The sequence below is a fragment of the Pygoscelis adeliae genome, unplaced genomic scaffold (genome assembly GCF_000699105.1).
Source record: "Pygoscelis adeliae isolate BGI_AS28 unplaced genomic scaffold, ASM69910v1 Scaffold113, whole genome shotgun sequence".
In the NCBI taxonomy this organism is placed as follows: Eukaryota; Metazoa; Chordata; class Aves; order Sphenisciformes; family Spheniscidae; genus Pygoscelis; species Pygoscelis adeliae.
The window spans coordinates 2500664-2521256 of NW_008825108.1; the positions used below are offsets into that span (position 1 = coordinate 2500664).

At 37.7% G+C, this 20593-nt stretch overlaps 1 protein-coding gene across 1 annotated transcript in view; it reads left to right on the forward strand.

Moving 5' to 3' along the window:
• The first annotated feature begins 1433 nt into the window (after positions 1 to 1433).
• Positions 1434 to 20593, forward strand: part of PAWR (PRKC, apoptosis, WT1, regulator) — a 38585-nt gene continuing 19425 nt past the window's right edge. The window contains exons 1-2 of the mRNA XM_009327659.1: positions 1434 to 1471; positions 2614 to 2740. Coding sequence (XP_009325934.1) covers positions 1434 to 1471; positions 2614 to 2740 — 165 coding nt within the window. The remainder of the gene's footprint in view (positions 1472 to 2613; positions 2741 to 20593) is intronic.

A 20593-nucleotide genomic window follows, 5' to 3' on the forward strand; every position in this document is an offset into this window, starting at 1 on the left:
ATACCTTTTGATAGTATTGATTAGCAGTCTTTTGTGACCTTGGACCTTCCTGAGAAGAAGGGAAAGGGTGGGAATGGACATCCCTGGCAAACCCTAACTGAAAATGCTTAGGTTAAAATTTTGTGGCTGGAAATTTCGTATCGGATGATGACATTTTGTTCCTGTCCAAAACTGCTAAGAGAATAGTTAGTAGCAGGTGATCTTATATCAAAAGAGAGAAGAACATTCTTCCTCACAGATGTAATTGTATTCAGAGAAAAATATTTCTGTGGAATGCTGATGGTCTCTGGAAAGCTTATGAGAAGCATGTATCTGAAGGAGGAGAGAATTTGTGAAGAAAGGAGCACTTGTCTACTTAGTTGCTACAAAGACTTTTTTTTTTTTTTACCTGCAGTATTGTAATTTGAGCTTTATGCTTCTCCTTAAAGAATGTTGTTCCTCGAAAATGCTAAGCTTTTTTGAGGTGTGTGAAGATTACTGGTCTCTTCTGTCTCCAGTCGGTTTTCTCCTACACTTATTAGAGGCTGCTCTTCCAAACTAATGTCAAACTATCTCTTTCCTTTGAGTTTATCTGGGATCTTCATTCTCTTACATGAACAACTTGGAGGCTGGAAGAACAATCTGAAAGTTTTCCTGTTTTTCTAACACAGTATCATTCTTCATCTGCATGACAGTAGTCTTAATTTTTGAGACCTTCTGTGAGCCTTAGTTCTTTCTGAACAAGACTGGTTTTGTAAGAGCTGAAGATCACTCCGTTTATTGTTGCAGTTGTGGCTCATTATTTCTTAATTTGTCACTTCAGAGCGGATTATTAGGATAATGGGATAAATTGGGCTACAGACTTAAGTTTATGTTAGCAAAATTTTTAAGCTTTACAGTTTATAAAAGGTAGAGGATGTTGATTTAAAGATCACCTCCTAGAATGTGCTGTGACTGTCTTCTAAACGCTCTGTTAAAAATGGACCTGAGAGAACCAAATTAAATATTTTTTTATTTAAATTATTTTATTTGAAAAGACCACTTATTGAAAGTGTTTTTGAATGTTTAATGATTCAGCTGTAATAATCTTTCAAGTATACCTTTTCTTAGTGATAGAAGTAGACAGGTCTACATCAGTTGCATTAAAATGTTGGTTAGAAGTAGATTGGTGAAATTGCATTAGGATTCTGCCATGAGTGCTGCTGCAGAGAATTTAAATGGCCTTTATTCAGGTTCACTTACGTTCCCTTTATTATGTTCACTTTTGGAAACATATACCTTTCTAGTTTGTCAGTTTTCTAGCACTTCTATCACCACAGTGTTTGCTTTGGAGCGGCCAAAGTTAGTTTTTTATATTTTCAGTTAGTAAATCACACTGGTTTTCTTTTTAAAAAATACTATATTCCAGCATTCTCATTATATGCTTTTGACTAGTTTTGGGTCCTTTGGATAAGATGGTGTCAGGGATCGTCAGTATCCAAGCCTCAGAACAGTGATTTTGGTTTTTGTGCATTAGAAACTTCCATTGAAGTTATTTGACATTCATCTTTGTTCTCTTGTAGCCCTGTTCTCTGTTTCTAAAGCTGTTGCACGTTCACCTAGAAGCTTTTTTTGATACCTTAGAATGGTTAGTTCCCTGTCTTTTAGTAACTAGGTCTCACACACCTCTTGTTTTAATGCAGAGTGCTGGCAAACAGCTTGTGATGTTATGGTCAATTTTTTTGGAGCTTCATGTCTCTTCAAGTTGGTCTTCTAAACATGAGATTGTGGTTTTTTTCTTGATGTAAATTTGTACATGATAAACTAATAGACCGATGTAGACATAGCTGACTTAGTCCAAAGCTGGTTGAGTCCTCACATTTCTACCCTGGCCCTGGTGTGGCTTTGAGCTAGAACAGAGGCAGTGTTACTGGTTATTTATTTATTAAATTATTTTTCTGTCTTTCACCTGTCAGCAGTCAGTGCTTTAGAAGCATAATCCTTTTGAATCAAGTATTTCAGTAAATCTAGTTTGAAACATTTGTGATGAAGAACCAAAATGTTATGTTAGTGTAAATGGTTAGTAGTTAATGACTGTCCAACTAATTTTAATATGACTCATTTTCAATGGAAAATTTTCAGACAAAACCAAAAACAAGGAGAGCAAAATTAAGATGAGTGATTCAGTCTGACACTTCAGTCTCAGCAGATGTGTCAAAAAGCTCAGCTATTGAATGAAGAATACAATTAACTCTTTTTTCCTTTTCTGTGCTTCCTCAAAATCTCTTATGTAGAGGTAAAATTATTGCTTATGACAAATGGGATTGTAAAGCCATTCAAATGGAAGGGACCTCAGGTATAGTTCACTCCCCTGACTGAACTTGGACAACGTTGCTTAGGGCTTCATCAAGTTGGATCTCGATTTGATTATTTTTTTGGGATGAAGAAAAAGCAGTTAGTTGTCAAACTTTATTCTTGTATTGGAGATACCAATATCCATGAAAAGAAAAAACATTTAAACGTTTAATAAACTTTTCTGAAATATAAAATTAATCTTTGGAAAAATTCACTGATGCATGAATTTTAGGAAGTATGGGAAGCATGTGAAGCAACATACAAAGACTATCCTGTAACTGAAAATTTTTGTTTTTAGAGCCTTGATGAATATGAAGATGATGAAGCAGGGCAGAAGGAGCGAAAGAAGGAGGATGCTATTACCCAACAGAATACGATACAAAATGAGAGTTCCAGTGCAGATACCCCTGGCTCATACTTACTACAGGTGAGATCTTGACACTTGCTCGTTTTGATATTTTACTTGGTTTTTAAAGTCATAATATCTTCTTCTTTGTTCTCCTACTTAATGGTAGATTATACCCTATATAGAAACAAACATGAAATTCAGGAGTTGTCACATTACTAAAACCAGAGTATGAGGTTCCATTCCCCAAACTCAACACTACTGAGACTGGTTTCGGGGAAGAGAATCCCTTGTTTCTGTAGGGGCTTTGAAGGCAGAGGTATTGACTGATGTCCACCAAACACTCATTTGATAAGAGGAAGAGAATCCTGGAGATTCAAGTGAGAAATACTTGTAGTTTTAGGAAAATTAAGTAATTGGAGGTAAACTTTTCAAATCAGGACGTAATTTCCCAATTTAATTGATTGTCAATTAACAAACTTCTAATTACTGACTCTGGTATTGAAACAAGCACACACACTTAGGGAAAACACTCCTTGCCCTTTGTGAAACCTCTTCTCCCCTTTTTGTGTTCTCCAGTCTCCTTGCCACAGGTTACACTCAGTCCTGCAGCCCTCCCCCCATCAAAACCTTGCCAATTATGCCCTGTACACCCCTCCTGCATACTATACTACCTGTGGCACATGTTCTCTTTCCTTTCGTGCCCTTAGTGTCTTTAGCCAGTCTTGTTTCTCCTTCTTTTCTGTTACCTAACAGCGTGTGTAAACCCAGCTGTACACACTGAGTCCATCTAGCTCTGCCTCTTGCCTCTAACAGAGGCAATAGCACAGGGAGAAAAATATATACAGAGCAAGCCCATAGTGATAGTTTTCGAACCACCAGTGGGATATCCTGAACCAGAGGGGGCATCACTGAATTTAGTGGGTCTGGATGCACTTTCCTTCTAAAATTTTGCCCGGTCTTTCATATGCTCATGGTGCGTTTAACATTCAGAAGAGCCTAAGGCAAAAAGGTCTACAGCTTAATTACCTGGAATGTGAAGAACAGTCTCCTTTTGTTTAAGTTGAACCTGTCATTTGCCGTGTGTTTCCATGTGATTTCACCAAGGTGTCCCAGTGGAAGACATGGGGAACAACTGCTTCCTCTTTATGTGACCGAGTGCCGCAGAGAGAGCACAGCCCCTCTCAGCTGTCTTTTCTCTAGGCTGAAGTGTTCTTTTTTATTTAGCTGTTGTTTGTACAGGAGATATTAAGTAACGTTCGGTACTTTTTCTGGTTTGAACTATATTTTATTTGGGATCAGGAAACAACCTGAAGAGTTCAGTACAGCATGCAATTGTAGAGTGGTTTAATGGTGGTTTTTGTTTTGTTCTCTGTTTCTTTCCTGACAATTCCTGATAGTCTGCCTGTTTGTCTGCAGCTGAGCACTGAGTTTACTTTTTTTGTCGTGTTTGTCTACTCTAACTTAACATTTTGGGGTTATCTGTGAGTGATAATAGCCAGCTCAGAGGCTGATGCATATGTAAATTTAGAAGCATGTTTACCGTTTTGTCTCACTTCGTGCTTATGTACACTAAATTTCATCTCCCGTTTTACCTCCCAGCCACTCCCAATAGAGAAGTCCTGCATGTTTTCACAGTTGACTCTCATCTTTTCTGTTCTGAGTAGCATCTGTGGACATCTGCTTCCCGACTATATTGAAAAGCACAGGTCCCAGCACAGATTCCTGTGGAAGTCTTCTGGGTACTCCATCCACTGCAAAAGCTGACCATCAAGGCCCAGCATTATTGTGTCTTTTCACCAGTGGTTTATTCATGGAAGGACATTAGCTCTTATTGCAGTACGGCTTAATTTCTTTAAGAGGCTTTGGGGAATGCCTTTTTGAAACTCAGTAGGCTGCCAACCAACTTTCTCTTCTGGACATTTTTTCACTTAAAAGCTGTATTAGATTTGTGAACTGTAACTATTTTACAAATATGCTGGTGACTCTTCCATACTATATCATATTTACTCATTGATTCCCTAATTGTTTTAGACTTACTAGCACCACTTTATTCAGTATAAATATCAAGCTTACTGGTCTATAGTTCTCTCGTCTACTTTAGAATCTGCTTAAAGATAGTGATTATGTTAACCACTGGTACTAGGGCAGTTTTAAGTGAGAGATTTTACATGATCTTGAGTAGTTCAGCTGTGACATTTTTCATTAATATCAATAGTTCCTTCAAAACTCAAGGAGTAAATACCTTCTCATTCTGGCAATTAAGGTTTTTTTTTTTCCATTTTGTTAATTTGTTTTTAAGTTCTACCAGTGCTTCTGGTAGACCCTTTGTGTCTTCCATGAAGAAGTACTCTAATGTGAGACATTTACCATGCTATTCCATGGTGAACACCAACAAAAATAGTTCTGCAGAAAAACTGTCTCTGAGCACGCCTCATAAAACTTGATCTATTGTCTTTGCAGATTCTTTGGCAGGATTCCTCATTCTGAAATGTTTTTATACTTTTTCCAAGTTGTTTTTTAGACTCTTTCTTATTGTGTTCACTCTGTTTTCATTTCTTCAAAATTAGTCTGAAAGTTGTCAATTTTCGTTTCCCTTAGTGGCATTATTACATAATGCTTTGGCTATACTCCTACGCCCCTGTTTTTTCATCCATATTTTCTATTCTTCTTGACCAGCAATCTCAGCTTCTATTTACCAGGCTGTCTGTATTAATTGTATCCTACACGGTTCCAAGTTTGTCACCTCTGTATTCAAACAGGCACTGCTTCTTTGTTGACAGAGCACAGCAGGGGTGTCTTGTCACTGACAATACAGAAGAGAGTCCCAGTCCTCAGATCTGGCAAAGACCCAGGATGGCACATGTACAGAACAGATGGAACCTTAGAAAGTCGTAGCTGCTAAGACTTAATCAGTTTATTACTGACTCTGTCAACTCGCTTTTTATGAGAAGACTTATAACTTGCCTAATTTGAACAGAATTTGACAGCAGTGTTATTTCAGCTTTGATGACTTAGTTTCCTTTTGTTTCTCCTCTGTGCAACAGTTAAGCCTAATTCTGTTCTTAAAAGTAGAATTTGTTTTAGATCTAAGAATTCAGTCAATTCTAGTTGCCATTGACCAATATTTATTCTAGTTCTGTCTACTAAGCAGAATAAATTTATTTCTGTAGTTAGACATGTTCGCTGACTTGTCCATTCTATTATAATTTTATGAAATTTGTAAATATATAATTACTGTGACATTTATAGGGGAAACAAGACAGTTAATATTGACTTCATGTATGATGGACAAATATGTTGCTGAATAATGTTTTGTTTCCAATGCTTAACCTGCTCTTTCAGTCCTGTTTTAACATTGTCAGAAGTTGCTGTTCTCCTTCTCATGGGCAAAATGTACAGTTTTTGAAAACTGCCTGAATTTGAAGTCCTTGATCCAAAGCACAAAGATAAGAGATTTGTTTAAGAATAGATCTAAAAATATACAAGACTTGAGAGTATTTTCCCCGCAGCAGAACTATTTGGCTGAAATCAGCTTCTCAATTATTTTACATTGGAAATATGGAAGATGATAGGTCTGGCAACATTATAAACATTGAAAAACAATTACAATCGGAACTGTTACTTAACTTTAGCAAAAGATAGTGTGGAAAGCCACACTTCACCAGGTGAATCAACCTTAATCCATTCCCAAACACAAGTGTTACATCTGGCTCTGACTTCCTTGCTTGATTTTCCTCCTATTTTTAATGCTGCGATTCAGTGGTTCTGAGCTTATGAGTCACAGTGCTGTGGACTACTCATTGATGTGTACGGGGATGCAGACTGAGTGGTAAGTTTTATGTAAAGAAGCTTAGAACTCTTACAAATTAGCTAAAAATTTGTAATGCTAAGGACAAGCATAGTTAAAGTTACTACTTTAAAGTTACTAAAGTTACTACTTTAACTAGGAATCAGTGGAGTCTGGCAATTATATAAATCTAGCTCTTGCTTAGCAGAGATGGTAAAATTAAAAATAGTGCAAAGCTATTTGATAGCAATGTCTTTCTTGCAGTTGGACAGAAATTATATGTTCAGGGTAATGAACGTCTTCTTTTTTGTTAATTGAAGAGGGTATTAGTAAGTACACAATATAAAGATAACTTGCATCAGAAAACCTACAAAATTTGGCTGGAAAAATGATTAGTTTATTGATGACTTTTTTTTTTAAGTCTCTTAGAAGACTTGCTGAGTTCCAGAATGTGGAAAAATGCTACTATTGTGCTAATGCCCAAAAACCCCCCCCCAAACCCCACCATATGCAAGGCCTTAAATTTTGCATCAAAGCGTTCAGGTTGTGCTCAGTTGACCATGGTCATCTGCCTCCTGGAATTCAGTGGTTTGGGGAATATTTTAAGAGACCAGATGCACAAATATGTGCCCTTCTTGGTGTAATCCTGTGGCAGTAGGGTTAACATAACTTCTATGTCATTATAGAAGTGATATCTGAGCATGATAGCATGTTGTGGTGTCTGTATTACTTTGTGGTGGTGTTGGAAAATTGGAGAGCAAATTGGGAAGGCTGAGAAGATTAATCCAAAGTCAACAGCAAGCTCAGCAGTGGGAGACTCCATCCCTTAAAACCTTCAAATCACAACTGGGTGTTTTTCTGGAACTCATGCCATGATCACACAGGACTGTCATTCTCAATACCTTGGAAGGAGTTGGAAATCCTTTGCTTCATGTTATCTTTGGTTCCTTTCTGCTTGCATTTTATTTCAAATGTTGTAGTGTCTGTGAATGCTAGTTGTGCTGTGCACCGTATGAACACACTGCAAAAAAACTTCATCAGCTGTGAACAGTGTGACATTTAAGTGTAAGATATGGGAATAGTTCAGTAAATATGTCTTGGCAAAAGCACCAAGAAACAACAAGATGCTTGAGATCTTCAGAGTTATTTTTGACATTGGCATGGGGATAGGGTTTATTGTGTTCTAGATGTGTGTTTTTCTCCCAACTGATTACAAAAGGGGTCTCACTAGATCAGATGTAGGTGTCTAAAATTAGATGGGCTGCATCCTTTCCTCTCTTGGCGAACTTGGACCAAGCATGTCAGAATGATTTTTGCTACTAACATAACTTGGAAATAGGGATCAATTAGAGAGAGTGTGAGATACCAGTTTTTGTGCCTGTGAGCGTGAAAAGGGGAAGCTCTCAGTCACTTAGATAATGAGGTTCAACCTTTGTGAAATAAATACTCTGAATCCTTCAAGTGAAAGGTAACGATTTGTAAAAATGAGAATTATTTAAAGTATCCTGCTGTAAAAAGGGAATGCTGGTCTTCATCATTGTCACACGGTAGCAAAATTTGTCCAGTGTATTTCTCAATTCCAAGTTAAGAAACTGCAGATTATAACTATCACAGTTACCAATACCTTTTGAGTCTGGAATGACTGCTGAAGATCTCTCTAGGGTCATCTGCTAGAAACCTGCTTTTGGATTTGTATTGCTGGCATGAAACTGGTAGGGGAATTTTGCTTCTCAAGTGTTCTGAAGCCTGGGACCCCAGTGGGAGACAGGACTCACTCTTTTTGTTAAGCCACACCAACTGTTCTGCTGTACCTGATTGCATATTATATACTGCTGCGAAGCCCAGGACCTCATTCAAGACCCTTGCACTCTAGTTAGAAATCGCGATCATCTTATTCCAACCATTAACTTGTTTTGTGTATGCAATTGTAATGGGCATTTCTTGGAGTCCCCGTATTGCTCTAAGATTTTGCAGCAACAAGAAATTCAAGAAATTTTAAGATGTTGAATCTTACCAAATTATTTTACACAAGATACAACTTTGTAAGATACATTTGAGACAGTTAAACATCCACATGAATCACAGTCAACAACACTAGACAGATTTGCTAGACAAAAAATGTCACTTCATTTGTAGCACTGAACTTTATCTTTATACTATATGTTGTATCATATTCTTGAAATAAATTCAAATTATGTGCATTAGTAGGTAGGCTAAAGCTTGACCCTAGTACTGAATTCCTGTGGAGCTGTTAATCCAAGACAACAAAAGAAGTTGTTGCTCTAATTTTCAGCTCACAACACTGACTTGCATACACAGTAGTATTGCCATGTCTTGGATCGCTCTCACTCCTCTCTGTAGCAGCAGTGCAGGTTTTTGTTCTCTGCAAGAGATTAGCTTGTGATAGATGCTTGGATAATCATTCTGTTTAGTGTAGAAATTAGCCAGTACCTTTGAAAGAATCCTTCTAGTTATTGGAGGTGAGTATAGGATAAAATGTCTACATAATCAGCATTGACCTAATGGTGTAATTATAAAATCGTACCACAGCAGATTGGGGTCATTGTAGTTAACTTCAGTAGTGAGTAGGTTAGATGGCTGGTAAAGTCATATAAACTTGGTTTATTATCATGACCATTTAGTTATGACTTGTGCATTTAGTCATAAGTCATCCAAGAGACTATGAAAATTGAAGGAAAACCATATCTGATCTTCTTTTTAACCTTTTGTTCTAAAAAAGCATAACGTTTCCCCAGAACAATTGCAGGCAATTTCTAAAAAGAACATGGTCCAAAGATGTTCCCACAGAAGTGCTCTGGTGCAGTTCTGATTGCTTAAATACCATCCTTTACTTTAGATGTGACCCAACACGTTGAAATTTTCTGAAGCAGTGATGTACGCTGGTGTTACAAAGCTGTAGATGTTTAATAGAGGCACCTTACAAGCTATGCTGAAAGCAGTAAATAAAATGAAGTTAGGGAATAAAAGTCTCTGGTGACTTCTTAGCAGTGTGACAAACTGCGAGGAATGCAGGGAACTGAAGTATTTTGTGAATCTCTGTTAGGAAACAGAGATGAAAACCTGCTTGACACAAGCTTCCCCAGAGTCTTGTACTTGAATCTTATGCCAAGAATATGCTGCCAAATAAGTTTCTCAACTTGTTTTGTAGTTTATACTTGTCTATTTTGCATTTGCTGGCTTTTTATTTTGCACAGCAGTGTAATGTCATACAGCATAGTTTTGCAATTACTTTCATTATCCAAAGTATGTGATAATGATACTCATATCTATTCATACCTGACCACAACTTTTCCAAGATGTTTTGCATCTAGGTTTCATGTAGTTCTTGCAAAGAAGAACAGTGTGTGTGCATTCAAGAGTAATAATTCATCTTTTATTAGTCTATTGTCATGATGTTACTTTGTGTTAATTTCTGTCCATAGAAAAAATTGAGTTGTGCTACAGGGCATGCCCATATGTATTAAGACATGTTTTATTTTTTTACGCTGTATTTCTTCAGATGTTAGGCCAAGTATTATTTTACATAATGTGATTATAGTATTGGTATTGTTTTAAAAAGAAAGTAAATAAAATGTGATTAAAACACAGAAATATGTAAATTAGGAGGAGCTGTGTTTGAGGATATGAAGTTGCATGTAATTCTGCAAAATCAGATAGTAAGACTCTGATATTTGATGGTAAAGTTACCAGATAATACTGACCTTGGGTTTTCTATTTGCTGATTAACGTGATCCATCTCACAGAGATGGTATGAAAACAGTTGTTAGTATTCACAAAGCGCTTAGGCAATAATAGCGAATGCAATAGAAAGACTCATGAGGAAATTTTATTGTGTCTAAAAAGGATCCCTTCAGAAGGGGTTTAAAAAGTCTTCAAATTCAATAAATATATTTGCATCTAAAGTAGACCTTGTATACATGTTTTTAAAGTAAGTGACATCAGTTGCAGGGAATTTGCTGCACTGTACAGCTCATGACATGAACCAGGTGCTTCAGATGTAACTGTCATGCTTGGCATGGCTTGGGAGACCCAGATTATTCCTGTGATCTGTGTAAGGAAAACAGGAACACAGGAATTCCATCTTTCCAACACTGTGTATGATCAGGCCATCACTCAGTAGTTTCTAGCAACACGGGCATGTATTCAGTGCAGTTTGAGTATGTGAGTAGCAGTAAATAAGGCGTGGTGGCCACTTTGTGAAAAACAAGCAAACGCAAAATACTGAATGCTACTCACCAAGTACTCTTAATTTGTGTTCCGCGTAAGAGATCTTGTGGAAAATACATCGTGTGATGATGTCAGGAAAGGCAGTATCACGATGCATGTAGTTGTAAGAACTTGAATGAAAGTTGCAGAAGTCAACAACGTTCTGACCTGTTCTGAACCGGTTGACTTCGCAGTCTTAATTTTCTTTAAATGCTTTCTGTCTGTATTATTGGAGACTGGAAAAAAACCCACCCGCTGTAGTAACTTTTTAATTAATCTGCAAGGTAACTTCCCTGAGTTTAGGAGTAATAATGTTGCATGGTGGACTTGTCTGGTATAATTGGAGGCTTTAAAGACACTGAGTGAATTGTTTGCAAAAATGGGATTGCTAGTTTTTAAATTGTGTGTGTGTGTTTTTTTTAATAGAAACTGAGCTTTGAAACAGTGGAGTCTGGATTTCTCAGCTGAATGGGCTATGTAATAGAGGTTGTAGCAGCATAGGTTTCTCTGCCAAAATCATCCTCCTCTCCTCTCATGTGAGCAAATTTAGTATACGTGTGCCTATGTGTAGTGCTGCTGATCCATGCATGTTCAGTCAGTTTTATGTTCCCAAAGGATCTGCACATGCTCAGCAAATCTGATTCAGCTATATTGCGCGTGCACTACCTAATACTGCTGCTTTCGGAAAGTGCTTACAAGTGAAATTGCGGTCCCCTTTGCCCCTAGGAAATCAGGAAACTGAGAACCAGCAGTTACTAATGTGAGACCGAAGGGAAAGCGGGTGGCTGTAAACTGGCTATGAGCCAGATGAAATTGTTCTGGCCGGCAACATGAAGGTTGGGTATCCCTACTTTGAGTCATCTGATTTCTGCTCTTGCAGAGAAATGCTGCTACGTGGTTATCAACATTTGTCTTCGTAACAACTGATCAAAAAGAGAAATCTTTCCATTTGTTTGTGGAAGGCATCATTTGTGTTCAGTGCCTGATCATTGTCAGCATAAATTTGATTACCTTTGACAAGCAAACTTTGCTTTTCTTAGAAAGAAATACAAAATTATGAACACTTTTAACACCTGTGTTCAGTAAAGTTTAATTTAGTGGATAAGTGGTTTAAGCTTAAAATTTTGGTTGAGGAGTGCATTTCACTCCCAGTAAATAAAGTTGAACGTACCCATGAAGTCTCTTATAATTGAATACTCCGTTTTGTGTGACTATGCACATGTACAGCTATTCATCGTAGGACATGCATGAAAACTAAAACTGAATCAAGCCGGGATCTGTGAAGGCAAGGCGGTGTGGAGGCTTCTTACTCCTGCTTTACATTCATGGTTGTGCCTAGGAACTGCAGGGGTTGCACAGCCTGCTCTTTGGGTACTTTTTAAATCCTTGTGCCGACCAAGTGGGAAGCAAAGTTTGTGGATTATGATTTCTGTCTTGTAGTATCTCTTGAGTTCGTTGTGATCCTTCCATTAAGATTTTTGGTTCACTTTTCTTCTCTGTTTGTTTGTTTGTTTTTTTTTTAATCTACAGATGCTGCTGCTATGTAGTCAGCCTGTATGAGCAGGCATTTGTTTTGTTGTTGCACTGTTTGTTTCTTTCACAGTTGAGTTCATGAAGCTATGCTCCAGAATTGCATAAGCTGGTGCATTAGCTGGTGTTACACTGGTTTGGAGCTTTTATACAGCCAGAAGGAATAGGAAGCAGTTTCGCAAATTCCCAGCTAATGTTTTGAGCAGTCAGCAGGGGCCTCATTTTCTTTCCCACATGCTTTCTTTTTTGAACTGGCATCACTTTTTAACTCAGCTAACTGAATGCTGGTTTGAAAAGATTGTTTTATCTCTGAAGGAGTCAATATGGAACTTCTGTTCAGCTGTCAAAAATGAAGATGTCTAAGCAGGTATCTCCTCGCAGTCTTCTCTTAAAATTTCTTGGGGGGGGGGGGGAAATGGTGTGAAAAAAAATGTGATCCCGTGGAGTACAGTGATACACTGTAGCTGAGCTTTCTGTAGGAAGAAGAGTCCTTTGGTAAATACAAGTTTATTGGAAAAGGAAGGTCTTCCTAACGTATCTGCTTGTACAAATAAATGACACAGCCTGACTGATGTCAAAAGCTTCTGTAAGATACAGTAATACTCCTGATTCCTGCACTTTTCTGCTATTCTATTCTAGAGATAGAATTTTAGTTAATACTTTTTTCATGACAGGAACAAGTCTGAAGCCTAGATAATGAAGTTATAAGTACTTGAGGTGTGTGCATAGAGGAGGAGGACATTGTTCTGCAAGAACCTGCATGGACCAAGGGGATCCCTGCTGAATGTGTTTGTGCAAGGTGGACAACCTTGCAACCTTTCTGCAACCTACTCTTGCAGAAAGATGAACAAAAACTTACGCAGCTCTACAGAAATGTACGCAGTAATAGTTGTCAGACATTTTTATAATGTGGATCATACATTTCTGTTACTCATACTAAGTTAGAGAATAACATAGTGGTAGTTACTCAGATGTGCTTTTGTGTTTAGAAGCTGCATATTCCAGTTCCATAGTGGTGTGAGGATGGAGGAGGAGCCTGCTTCTCTCCGTCCCTGTAGTCTAGTGTAATTAATGTGATGGCTGAGGAGGGAGGAGGAATCTGGAATTCAAGAGTCATTTGGTGGAGATAGTCTGACTAAGTTTGTACTGCTAAAAAGAGTAAGATCTGGGTGTGAGCTCAACCACTGCACTGCTGATAGAGCCTATGGCTTAATTATTAGCCATGTTTTCTGGCACGCTACCTAGTGCTCTCCTATATTATACCTGGGGACTGTTTGAGGAATAATGTGCCAGGAACCAGTCCTCACATGTAGTATGAACATCACAGCACCAGGTTTGGTTGCCTGTGTAGTGCTACGAGGACATTACTACCCTTTGCTAGCTCAAGAACAGCTGCATGCCCTTAATCAACACGCTGGGGTGTGCAACACAGACCTAGGTTTCATGCTAGGAAAGCATCACTTTGGGCTGTAGTTCAGCCCTCGCATTATTTCAGATGCTTTTAACTGGGGAGAGCCTACAGATTATTATTTCTTAGGGACACCACATGGGACATGGAGGAGACCCACAGTCAAGTGCTTTGGAGTATGGATGTGGCGACTCTGTGTCACTTGGCTTTGGAGCCATAGAGTAGTCTGGTGTGTCTGCCTCCATTTACTCTTTTGTTAGTAGAAGCTGTCAGGCCCATTCTGCTGGTAAACTCACCGACAAGGGCCTCTCCTTTCATTTCTTGGAACTAGTACCTAGTAGAGGTGGGCAGGATAGCTAACTGTTTTAAACTGGTTCCACTGAAGAAGCGGGTTTTATCACTAGTTACATTTCTAGTACATAGTGTGCAAACCACTGTGTAGACAAGTCAACAAGCAACTCAGCTCTCTAAGGTGAGGTTGAAAAAGTTATAATGCTCTGTAAAGTGTGAGACAAATCCCATCAAAAATAATTTTGAGATGTTTGTATTTTGTCTGTTTATATGTCTGGGCACAGGCTAGTGTATTTTGAAGGGGCTATGCACATAGCTCTGTGCAGGATTTTACACTTGCTATAAAGTATTACAGCAAATTCTGTTTGTGTTTTCACTGTCGTCATCTCTGCTGTGGTTTTCATATCGTGACATAGCTCTTCTGTGACTCAAGATCCTCACACTACTCAATTTATCTGAGCCGTTAAGGTTTATGCCCATCTGAATTCTATTTTTTTTCAAATGCTCTCCTGTTCCAGCATCAGGTCATGTGTTTTAGATCCTGTACTTTTTCCTTATGTGTTGGAGGTGTTCTTCAGGTTTCTGGCAATGATATTGATTCTTTATTTTTTTATGTATGACTGACACATTGAATTTGAGAGCTTTGTGCAAGTACTTCCAAGTTCCCTTTCTTTTCAGGAAACTTTAGGAATCCTACATTTCCAGTTTACGACTATGCAGCACTGATCTATGATGGTCATATGTTGGATGTAATCACTGTCTTTCTGATCATTTTTCCAGCTCGGCTCTTGTCAGTGGGTCACCTGAGATCTAGTCAGGTTTTGTCAGCCTGATCTAATCAGCTTCTTTGAAGCTTTTGTTCTGAGTGCCTAACTGCTTGTCCTGAACTCTTGTTCTGGCTCTTTAGTGTTGAATATTCCTTGGGTATAGAAATGGAGAATAATGAATGAAGAACAAACTCTGTTCATATATTTTAGTGAGTGTTTCTGGTTTCCTTATTTTTGGGAGCTGTTTTCTTCTTGATGACACTTGACTTCCCTGGGAGTTGCTTGTTTTACCTGCAGGTGTTTAATTATTTCCTCTCACCTAATGTCCTTGATAGAATTTTTTTTTTTTTTCTTCATAGCTAGGAATTAAGGATACTTACCTTCCTGTTAGACGTCTGATTTGATTCCCTAGATGTTCTTGCAGTGTTTTTCCACGGCCTCCTGGCTCTATGTAAACAGGGAGATGAGTCATAATTTCTTTGGTTTTACAGGAATAATGCATATCACTTGCACCCAGGTGTTTTAGCATGTCTATGTTAGTTCTTGTTTTGAAGTCATTATTAATTACATATTAATTAAAGCTAGTAGATGGGGCTGTAAAAAAAAAAAAAAAGTTCACTTAAGTAAGTGAACGGAAGTAAGGACACTTAATGTTTCCCTGACTGAAATTTGTTTTTCGAACATGTTTTGGGTTTTGGGGGTTTTTTTTTCCTTTTTTCCCTACTCCTTTGGGGTTTAGCTCACTGCACAGGCTGATCACTAGGTTGACATAATGTTTTTCACTATTTCTTTCATTTTCTCTCATGTTGGTGTCTCCTTTTTCTGAGCAAATTTTCATCTGTAATTAATAATCTGGTTTATTTTGCTTTACAAGTTACAGGTAATAATTTTGAAACCTAGGACATTGTAAACATACTATAGTCTTACTTAAATCACGACTTTCAATCAACATGAAAACAATATGCTAAAATCTAACAGGAGAAGATATTATATAAAAATACTTCTATATAATATAAATATAACGTCCTTTCCAACTTCAGCCATTCTGTGTTGTTAACATCTATTTTAAAGCTGATTAAGATATACTGGTGAACTATAAGAACTAATAAACTTTAAAGTCCTCCATTTGTTTGTATAAAAATACAAATAGGTTTGTAAACCATATTGGCCAAGAAATAGCCGAAGAAGTTAGGCATTAGAGTTAGTTCATATTGGAGCTTACTTTATGAACTTACATATTCTAATAAGTTTTTCTTCATACAAAACATTCATACCTTTGCAACTATGGAATTAGGTAAGAGCAAATAAAAAACCTTATGTTAAGATTTTTAAATTTTATTAACATGATATGAAATAAGTTTGACCTAAAATTGTGCCACAGTGTACCAAAATATTTGATTTTTTTTTTCTTCACAATTGGACAGGTAATTAATATTTGGACTAGCTGGGTTTTATCCTGTGAAGGAATTAGACACAAATAATGTGTGTACTACAGAATACTTTTGGGAACATGGTGCAAATGTATTTCAGTAAGTCAGGATAGAATGAATGTCTGTGCGGCAGACTTTGATGTTGCTGCCCATGCTGCAGCCTGGCTGGCTCTTTTTCGAGGCACTCGAGTGCCTTTGAACCATGCTTCCCACTCGGCTGGGCTCAGAATGGAGCATGCCTGTGTCTGTGGAGTGCGGTGCCCAGGCAGGCTGCGTGTAAGAATGTTTGAGTCACTCTGCAGGAGCCAGACGAGGCCAGTGCTGAGCCAGAGCTCATAGGTACCCTTGGATCCTGGCACGTTTTGGGAAGAGGCGCTCTTTGCATGGTTGTCTTCATTGCTCCTGATTTCTGGAAAAGCAAAACCAGCACAAGAACAGGCTCTGCGCACGTGTATATCGGATGTGCAGTACTTCATTGAGGCTCTGCTCTGTCAGGTAAAGAGAACTGCAGTGTTTTCACCTAGGACATCATTCATCCACAGTCCAGAAACGTACACGCATCACAGAGAATGACATGTTTTCAGATTTCCCTTTTGAAAAAAGAAATTGGATAGCTTTTCTCCCCAAAGGTTTGCATAGTCAAGAGGTAGAAGAGACTGCCTGGAACCTGTTTGAGATGCATGGATTTCATATGGGCTGCACTGAAGGGGCCTGGGAAATTCAAAGTCAGTCTAAGGAACTGGTAACTTGTGATGTTACTCTACATCTGGAGAGGTGTCCTCTCTTTGGATCTTCCATTTGGTCTGTCTCTCTTTCTCTTTCAATAAAAAAATACAGGCAGATGCTCTAACAGATTAGTTTACTTATTGAACTTACCTTTATATTTTCTCTTATGGCTTCCTTCCTAAAGAAAGCATCATCCTTGTATAGACTGTAATGCCATTGCCTTTCCACTTTTATAAATGCCTACCTGAATCAATCAGCCAGTATTTCAGAAATATGTGACCAGCGGGTATATTAACCTTAAAATTCCTCTCCTTAGCACAGGTAAAGAAACTGTGTCTTCCTTTTCCCTTAAGACATTTTTTTAGGTCTTCCTTGTCTACATCAACTGCTTCACACGGAAGAGGTTGTTCTGTATTGCTGATCTGAAATTAAGTATCTGGGTGCCACAATGTCAAAATAGTTCTGGCAATTGAATTTTAATCTCTAGAATATAGGAATGTCTTTTTCCTGCTCAAAGTTTTATTCTGTTAATGTGTTACTCATTATGGCATGTTTTAAAAAGATCAGTTGGATGTAAATGAAACAAGGCTCTATTAAAATGTGTTGGTTCCAACTTGACAGAGTACAAATCAAAGGAAGATCAAAATACAAAAAGCTTTGTCAGGCTATTTAAGAACAGTAGGTCAGCTTTTGTTTTTGTTTAATCTTACCAGGTTCCTGTTTCGGTTTATTTTGTAACTGATTAATAGGTGGCGATAACTTCATGCTTTCTTAACAGTTTTAGACATAAAAGCTCATTTTTAGAATGACTGCTTATAAAAGAGATTTATTGGGTGAGTAAAGAGTGTTTAAGGTCATCTTCAGGAAATCCACACCAGGAGAAAATAAAATGTAATGAATTGCGGAAATAGATGTAAAATCTTGGCAGCTAGAAGAGTAAGGGGAAGGGAGGGAGCCTGGGATGGTTTTGTACGTACAAGTATTCTGTCCAAGTAGAGATCTAGAAAGTGCACAGCTGCCAGGAGTGCAAGTAGTTGAGTGATATAATTGCTGCTTTAAGAAGCTTGGAAGCACCTTAAGAGTGCTTCTGGAAAGAATGGTTGCAGTGGAGATTCCTGCCCTGCCTCTGCCCCCAGTAGTGAAAGCATTTCCATTCAAAGTTGAATTGGTGTTACATTCCATGAAAAGCATGTCTAGAAATTTTCAAATGGTTTAGAATCAGGAATGGAAGGTAAGTGGTACTTCCATGACTCTGTTGCTCCTGAGAGATGCTTTCTCTTGGTGAATTTCAATGCCTTTCAGTTGTCAAGCATTCAGATGTTATCTCACTTTAATAATCTGTATGAAACTTGTCTGCATTGCAGAAGATATGTAACTGCTATTTCCTTGGAAATGACAATGTGCAGTTGTACTGAGTGTAAGAAGAAAGTGGATGTAGCTTATCAAGATGTAACTCAGGAAGGAGATTGGAGTTAACTTGATTGGCTGGATGGAGATAGAATCTACCTGTTCCTTGATACGAAAGAAGGCAAGAAACCCCAGCAATAGATCTTCCTCCGTGCAGTGAAGTTGTATCTGCTCGCATCTTGAAGAATGTATAAGAAACTTTGTAGGAAGCCCACATTTGGATTGCATATGAAAAAATAAATTGATGGCCTAATTTCAGTTAAAACTTAACCTTGCATGTTGCAGGGATATCATTGTGTCGTCATAATGTACACTAGCGTATAGTAAAATTCTAAAACACTGCACGTATTCTACATGCCAGTATATATACCAGTGTACCGTAGCAGCCTGATTTGATCCAGGCAACTTGCTTTGTTTGTGAAACTTTTAAGTAGTCTTTCAAGGGATCCCAGTGAACTGTTTTCATAGTCCAGCTGACTCCAGAGTGTGTACATGTTTAAAACCAATGTTCGTTAGTGCATTTTAACTAGCGGATTTGTAATGGTAGGGTTGGTTTAACATCTGGAAATCTTTGTCAGACATTTGTAAACACAGACAACTCTATTTATTTAAAGCCTGATGACCAGCTTGTTTATGTAATCTCTGTAATGGCCAGATGAAATACCAAGATGAGCCAGGAGCAGAGAGGGGAGTTAGCAAAGTTGCTTACCTCCTAGTTTGACAGAAATTTAATCGGCAGTAAATGGTTTCATCAATGGAAATGGTCTCAGCTGCCTTTTCTGCCCTTACCCATTCTCTTTCTCTTGTGCAGCAGGTGTGTGTGTGTTAGGCTCTGTGGTGAATCAGATGAAGGCGCTCATGTGGAATGAGACAAATCTTTGCTTTTTCCTTGATTATCTTCACTTAGATCACACCCTGTCATGCATTAATACATGGCTGCACAAACACTTCTGTAGGCATGAGGAAAAGGAGCATGACCAGTTTTCTGGAGCAGTGCTGACGTATGTCAGTCTGCAGTATTCTTGAACTCCCACTTGAGATGGAGCAAGAGCAAGACTACTTGATTATGTAATTTATTAGCAGTAGTATATACTGTTAAAAGGTAATACAAGCTGCCAGAGATCATGTGCAAGAAGTAAAAGTAATTTTAAAGCTGTGTTTTGAATACCGTATTGAAATGAGTGTTTGATTTCAACCCCGGATGAAGAACTGTTGTTGTTAGATGTCTTTGGCAGCAATATTTTTTCACCAGTATGAAGGAAACCATTAACATAATTGTTATGGGTTACTTCTTTCCTGATTGCTTTTCTGTTCAGGATTTCCACAGACAGCAAAGAGAATACCTTTTTTAAAGGGAGATGTTCAAATAAACTGGTCTCTTCATTGCTCATAAACAATTACTTTGTCAAATCCTTCATTTTTATAGTAGTTACTAGATATTTTAAACATGGGTTAAAACTCAAAGTTTAAAAATATTTAAGAATATAAGCAAGATTTGTAAATTAGTATTTATATACATGCCAAATCATCTGCTTTTAGGTTAATTCTTTGCAGAACAGGAATCTTCCGCCTTTCTCCTTCCCCTTCTTCACTTTCTGCCAACCGTCTCTTCTCCAAAAGTGGTGGAGGAGACGATCTTAAATTATAAGAGATGTTTGCCTCATTTCAAGAGCTTTTGAGTAGTTTGAAAGCTTAGATTCATTTTTGATTAATAGACACATAATGCTGTTTATAGTATAACTACGTATATTCCTGTTCCCAGCAAGTTTTGGGTAAATAACACACACAAAATAAATTTCATAACATGAGAACAGAGATAAATAATATTTCCCTGGTGCTTGCATCATCACCTTAAAGAATGATTGGTTTGCATTTACATTAAAGATTCCAGAATAATGAAAGTCACAATTTACCAAATCTGCACTATTAATTTGGTTATCAGAGGAGATTGGTTTTATGCATCAGATGTGTATTTTTAACTTTTTGTTCATAGTTAGTTTTAAATACAAAAATAAAAACCACTAATACTTGCTGTAGAAACATCTGTTAACAAAGGGCCAGTTAATTGGTTTTTTTAGTTTTAACAGGTGTCATTTGTAGCAAATGAGAGTATTTGCCATGTACTTTGTCCCTGAGCATTTGTTTGCTTTCCCAGCTTTCTTTTTCTGAAGAACTGGCTTTTCTGAATAGTAATGCCAAACTTTTAGAAGTCTCCTATTGAGGTAAATGTACGAGTCTATGTATATAAATTGCTATATGCCTATATTTGCATTTACTGTATGAAAAGGTCTTAGCAAATTTGAGGGTATATGATGCATACATTGTATCCCTTTGGTGTCTAGAGTAGAAAACAAGCAT